The sequence below is a fragment of the Vicia villosa genome, linkage group LG2, assembly GCF_029867415.1.
Source record: "Vicia villosa cultivar HV-30 ecotype Madison, WI linkage group LG2, Vvil1.0, whole genome shotgun sequence".
In the NCBI taxonomy this organism is placed as follows: domain Eukaryota; kingdom Viridiplantae; phylum Streptophyta; class Magnoliopsida; order Fabales; family Fabaceae; genus Vicia; species Vicia villosa.
Window position 1 is genome coordinate 32,983,088 of NC_081181.1, and position 6,869 is coordinate 32,989,956.

A 6,869-nucleotide genomic window follows, 5' to 3' on the forward strand; every position below is an offset into this window, starting at 1 on the left:
GTTGACCCACTCCAAGATCCAGAGGGTGGAGGACATTGAGTGGATGACGCTCTATCTGGGCATGGAGGAGGAGGTTGCTCACTTTGAGTGCGCCACGACTTGTGGGCCTCATGTCCGGTTCACTACACTGAAGATCTATTTTGAGTTCCACCTGGACGCGGCTGCCGAGGCTGAGGGTGAGGGTGACGAGCTGTTCACAGAGTATCACCGCGGCTGCGCTCTCCGGTGCAGGTACATGCATGTGGTAGGCGCTGCATGCTTTGTGGTCAAGAGCGCCAGGTACGTCGACGTGACCTACCTCCGCTATTTCATGGACCTGGATACCGTTCACCAGTGGAACTGGGGGGCAGCTACTCTGGCATATCTCTACCAGAAGCTGAATGAGGCCTCCAACTGGAGGACGAGGCAGCTGGTCGGATCCTGCACTCTGCTTACGGTACGTTTGATTTTAACACATTCTCGTATTTATTTATTTATTTATGTTTCGTATTTAATTTTAATACATTATCTTGTTTCTGTTTCAGAGCTGGATCATCTCCTACTTCTCCCGCATCCACGGCTTCCACATCGATCCTGAGTATGTGGACCCCATGCCCAGGGCCGCCAGATACGTTCTCCAGAGGGGGAACGATGCGGTGGGACCATACCGCCTGTACCTGGACCGCACGATGCACGACGACGTCACCTGGAGGCCGTTCGCCGACTACGCTCAGGTTGTCCCCTTCGACGGGGTTGCTCTATATTCAGGCTGGTTGGCATGCGGGACCGGCATCATGGTTCGGTATCTCCCGGAGCGGTGCATGCGTCAGTTCGGATTCGTGCAGATCATACCCAGGTCACCCTTCGAGGCTGCTCCTGACACAGTGACCAGAGTGCAGCTCACTGCCATATGGGAGCATTGGGAGGATCATGTGGTACCGGAGGAGTACCGTCGCATGCGGGTCACCCAGGACTGGCACAGTGTGGAGGGGTACGTCACATGGTTCTACCGGGTGTCCCATCCTCTCTTGAGACCCGACGTTCCCGGCGCTCCTAGGCCAGCACACGAGGAGATCCTGGAGAACCAGCAGGCCGAGGATGATCACGCCATTGATCTCATGCCGATCTGTCAGCGGATATCGATGATTGGGCGGGACGCGTTGGATCGAGGTATCGTGGAGCGGGGCGGTCCAGAGGCAGTCGCGGTGATGGAGATGATCGTCCTTGATGCGGACCGTGCGGCGACATACAGGCGGCAGAGGAGGGCCCAGGGTGAGAGGGTTAGGCACACCCAGTAGTGGTCGGGTTTATTTATTTTTTGTTTTCCGGATTGTATCTTTAGCACACTATTTTTATTTGTTTCGGTTTGTATATATTATTTTCATCGGATTAGTATTTTTTTTTTGTTTATTTATCATATTAGTGTTTTCAGTCTATCTATTGTTTATTTTATTTGCCGGTAACGTTTAATTAAAATGCGGTTGCGTTTAAGAAAAAACATTAAAAAAAAACACAGTTTCTGCATAATTCGGAAATGAACTTCCGAATTCACCCCCCATGAGGTGTTTTCGGATGTTCATCTCCGAACGCACCCCCCATGAGGTGTTTTCGGAGATGAACTTCCGAATCAAGGAAATTTTTTTAAAAAAAAAAGCGCTTCGGAAGTTCATTTCCGAAGCAGGGGTAGTTTGGGAATTTCGCTGGGGGTGATCCCCCATAGGGAGGTGGGTAAAGAAATTTTCTTTTCTTTTAGTTTGCCTAACTTAAACTCAGATCATAATTTTTGTTGTTTCTCAAATATAGCTATATAATAATAAACTTTGAAAGCAAGTTATCATAAGTGTTTCCATGAAGTTTAAATAAGAACCAGGAGAGGCGTTACTTCATTAACTACATCATGTGAATAATACGTACTTCATATATTTGTGAAATACTTTAGGTTTATTTTCATTGTTGATGAATAAATTACCTATAATTCTAGCCCTAAAAAAAAATCAAGTAGTATATAAGTTTCTTTTACCAAAATGAAAGAACATTAAGGCATTTTAGTTGATTGTGGTGTGAGATATTTGGTTATTGGAGTATGACTTTGAACCTATGATATATCACTTATTTAATCATTAAATTATCACAGAAGAAAAAAAAAACATGAATTATGTATAAGAGTGGTAAATGGACCTGTCCCGTTTAGATCACCTTGCATACGCATGAAAAAAAAAAACGAATATCTATCGTTGAGAGTGCAGATATAAAATTTTGATCCATTTTATAAAAAAATGAGAGTGAGGCAGGAATGCAAATGTTACACTCTTTAAAATTAAAATTTTACAAAAAATAATCTTGTTAATTCTTTCACTCGTAAAAAGCGAATATTGATTTGTTTTGTACAAAAATACGGATAAAATAAACATGCACGACGTATCGTCTATGTTTTTCCACCATAATGACGAAACTAACATGTCATGAAATAAATTTAAATGGTGTTTATAATGTTGTACTTTGGTTTTAATTTAGCGCATGAGAAAAACTCAAGTTACTTTATCACTGGCTATATTCTGGCTATATTCTACAGATACCGACAATATTAAGTTTCCAAGTATAAATAGTATTGTAGAAAATAATAGTAATTTATGTCTAATAACTCACATAACTTTCACTATTATGCAAGTGGGTTGTTCATGGTAGGCATGACATTTTTTAGGGAAATGTAAGTGTTAGATTTACTAGTCTACTATATCCACCCACCATACATATATTATTTGAGTAATGAATTAATCATGCAATGTACAATTAAGCTAAAAGGCTTATTAGAAAATTGACATTTACCAAACAATATGTCAAATTTAAAGGAAACCATATATGCCTATTTTGTGTCAAAGCTACTCTTATCTATGCCTTATTGTCTGCTCATTAATATCTTTTGAGCCTCTCAATTTTTGCTTGTAAGGGACAAAGAGTTTGGAATTGCAGGTACTCTTTTGCCACAATATTGATAAAGCTATATCGAACAGATCAAGGACAAGGAGAGGGTGAAGGGGTCCCCTCCCTATTATCATTCATGCATTACTTTCACATGAAAAGTGAGAGATTTATTCAACACAAAAGTACACCAAAAGGACCTTGCATTTTTATTTTTTATTATATATATTTTTCTGATAAATAAATTCATGTGTGTCATGAAATTCATAAAACTTTGTAAGGAATATATTATGTATGTATTATTCCATTTTGCAGGAAAATAAATTCAACAAGTATTTTTTGTTTGATACCATATTCAAGGGCCCTGAAATGTCAGATTCTTTTCACTAAGAAAGAAAATCATCATTGTATAAACACTTAACTCAAGTCACATCCACAAGGCTAGAAAGGAAATTAGAAGGAAAAAAATGTCACATCAATTTATCAAGGTTTGTTCACAGTCAGTCACAGAGAAATAAAAATATAAGATGATTGATTGTTTAATATGAAGTTAATTCTTGGCAACACATACACACAAAGAAATGTCAAATCAAATAGTATACTAATGAACCAGCCACGTTTACATGAGATGATCCGGATATTTCTTTAGCTTTGAATTCAACTTCAGTCATATGAATGCAATACATAAAAGTTTAATTAATCTCCCCCTCATTTAACTTATTATTATGTAGATTTTTTACTTAAGAAACGTTACTATTTAATTTTTTGAATTTAATTCTATTAGTTTAAGTTGGTTTATTCTATTAACTTTTTTTTTTGAAATAAGAAATATGAAAATTTGTAGAAGCTGTGGTGGAGGAGAGCTATGATGGGATGGAGCACAGGGTATCTGCAAAATTAATGTTGTGTACAAGTGTGAGTTAAAAATTTCACATTACTTTAAAAAAATAGAGGTTGAATTATAAGATTTTGAGAGACTATGTGATGTCTTTTTTTCTTGTGTGTTGTCGCACGCTCGCGAAAAATGAACAGAGTCGCCACCAATATATTTATCCCATATGGGAAAGGAATATCAGAAAACCAAGGAGAGGAAGGAACAGGGTCTTGCGACCAGAGAATCTAGGTACGGGAGTCGGTTACGCGAGGGGAAGGTATTAGCACCCCTCACGCCCATCGTACTCGATGGTATCCACCTATGTTTGTTTCTATCTAAAGGGTGTGTACTATGTCTATGTCTAAATGCGAATGAATGCAAAATGTAGGGAAAGAAAGAATTGTACTCGCACGGGCCCTACCCCGCTGCCTACGTATCCTTTTCAGGAATCAGATTTACCGTAGCTCGGCTCAAGATTTTCTGTTTGTTTTTGTGTTTTTTAGTTGGGCGGAGTTAACGTTCGCGCTCTTGCATAAGGGATCGACCTACGATGCGTACGAGCGGAAATAACAATGCCCTTAGGTGCCAACGAGGCAAAAGAAAAAGAGATGATTGGTTTGTGTCTTTTAGGATAGATGAGTGATGAACAGTTCCCAATACCAGGCCACTCACCACTTTCTCTAATTTGTTTTAATTTGAACCATTGTTAGGTGTTTTAAGTGTTTTTGGTTGTGTATTTTTTAAGGGGAATTTGTTTGCGAGTTGAATCACATAAAAGTGTATAACGGTAGAGAAACAGATTATGGAATGAATTCCACTCATCTCTCTTCCGTTATATAGTGTTCGAGAAACAGATTAGGGAATGAATCCCACTCATTTCTCTCCCACTAAGCGATTAAGAAACAGATTAGGGAATAAATCCCACTCATTTCTTATAGCGATCGAGAAACAGATTAGGGAATGAATCCCACTCATTTCTCTCCCACTAAGCGATTAAGAAACAGATTAGGGAATAAATCCCATTCATTTCTTACTCACTATTAGTAAAGTGTGATTCGTGTCTTCTGTTTATTAAGTATTTTAAAAGTCGAAAAGAAAAATAATGAAATGAGGGAACTAATTCTATATTCTAATCTAAGTTGTTTATGCAAGGGAAATCTAATGTCTAATAATCGATATAAATTGCATAAATGCATCAAAAATAATAGACAAAAACTATACGATTCATCAAGGAACATATAAAGCAAACAAAAGGGATTCAATCAAAATTCTATCCAAAATTATTTACAAAAAGAATCAAGGCAAAAAAAATACAAGTACACTATGAAAAAAAAAGATTTATTAAAGGTATTGAAAACAATAAAAAAATCGACAAAAATTATGACAATTATTTACACATTCTAAAATACCTAAAACAAATTTTTATGTATTTTTGTTTGAATTAAAATCGGATTTGTGAGCTAAAATAAAAGTAAAACAAAGATTAAAAATGAAAATCTAATCTATACTGTAGGGAGGTGCAACAACAATTTCTAAATGGACTAAAATCATGTTAAAGGCAAACTGGGCTAGAAATCAGGGGGTGGGGATAATAAGAGCGCTCAGGCCCAGGTCTAATAGGATGCGTGTGTATAAGCAAAACAGGGGTGTGGTTATGAAGACGTAGGGGGGCCCAAGCAGCATAGCCCAATTACCTGCTAAATCTATTTTCAGTCAATTTTTATCATTTAGCATTTGCATTAATTTAGACTATGGTTTTCTATGTATGCAACGTACACAAACAAATACACACATGTAAGTCAATTGGTCATGGTAGAGTTTAAGTGAGATAATGACAAAAACATGAGGACCAATAATGATGCGCCAGCACACCCTTCAATCATTTGAATAAAAACAAAATAGGAATATAGTGGAACGGATGAGCCAGTAAAGTAGCGACACGTATGCAATCTCAATCAGAAACCACCAAACAAACCAGACGCCGGAGATACTCTCCAGTCATCCCTTCCGGTCGTCTCCGCCACCGCGATCAACAAATTCGCCGGAAAACTTAAATTCGACCACGTTCCGACTCGTTTTCATCTCTTGAGTCCAGATCCGGTCTTGTTTTTCATCAATCCTAACTCTAACGTTGAAACCGAATGAATTTATAAAACCCTAACTCCATCAACTTCAGCAAAACAAAACCTGAGCACACCAATGCGAACCACGACGCTCATAGAACTTGACTACGTGATTAGAATATCTAAATAATAGGTATTTCATGCAGAGAGAAACACGCACAAGATTCACAGCAAATTTCATACAAATGCCATATGAGGAGTATGCGCGGGTGCCATGGATCTATCAAGCTCATAAGATATTCATAAGGTTTTTACATACTTACTTGATGAGATCTTGAACGCATGAACGCGAGAGAATAAGTCCTCCACGCGCCCTTTGCGGTTGAAGATGATGATCATGCTGAGATGCCTCCAAGCTTTCGTTCAGACTGATTCTTCAAGAGTGACGATGCTGAGGCTTGATCTCGGGCTAGCACACCAGGTTGAATCAAAGGCAGTGGGAGAGGGAGCCATGAGGGTGAGGATGAAGATTGAATGAGATTTTTTGAGAGGTTTGAATGTGAGATAGGTGTGGTGGTTATGGAGGTTTAGAGTTTTCTGAAGATGATGAAAGAGAACAGAGTGATGGTTGTTGAAGTTGTTAGGGTTGATTAGAGATGGTGAAGGTGAAGTTAGTTATGGTTGTTGAAGGTTTGTTGGAGGTTGTTAGAGTGTGGGTGAAGGTGAGAAAGAAGGAGGGAACCGAGAGAAAAGGGGAAGAATTAAGAGAGAGTTTTTTTGAGAAAAATGAAAAAGTGAGAGTGTGGTTTTTATAGTCTGGTGGTGCATGGAGAGTATTGTATGTATTGTTGTAGTGGATAGTTTCATGCTTAATGGGCAAGGCTGATATATTTGATAAACTTTCCTTCTGCTTCTCACGTGCTCGACTACATGCATGGTTTGACATGGGGGTGTTACATTGTATGTGAGCTTTCTATGCTAAGAACCAACAGTCTCTGATCATGACTTTGCACACTTATAACTTTCTCTCTGGA

At 38.7% G+C, this 6,869-nt stretch overlaps 1 protein-coding gene across 1 annotated transcript; it reads left to right on the top strand.

Moving 5' to 3' along the window:
* The first annotated feature begins 291 nt into the window (after positions 1-291).
* LOC131646066 (uncharacterized) lies at positions 292-1,297 on the top strand. The gene is made up of 2 exons (XM_058916229.1): positions 292-436; positions 525-1,297. The coding sequence occupies exons 1-2, from the start codon at positions 311-313 to the stop codon at positions 1,275-1,277; spliced, it is 879 nt and encodes a 292-aa protein (XP_058772212.1). The 5' UTR covers positions 292-310; the 3' UTR covers positions 1,278-1,297.
* The last annotated feature ends 5,572 nt before the right edge of the window (positions 1,298-6,869 follow it).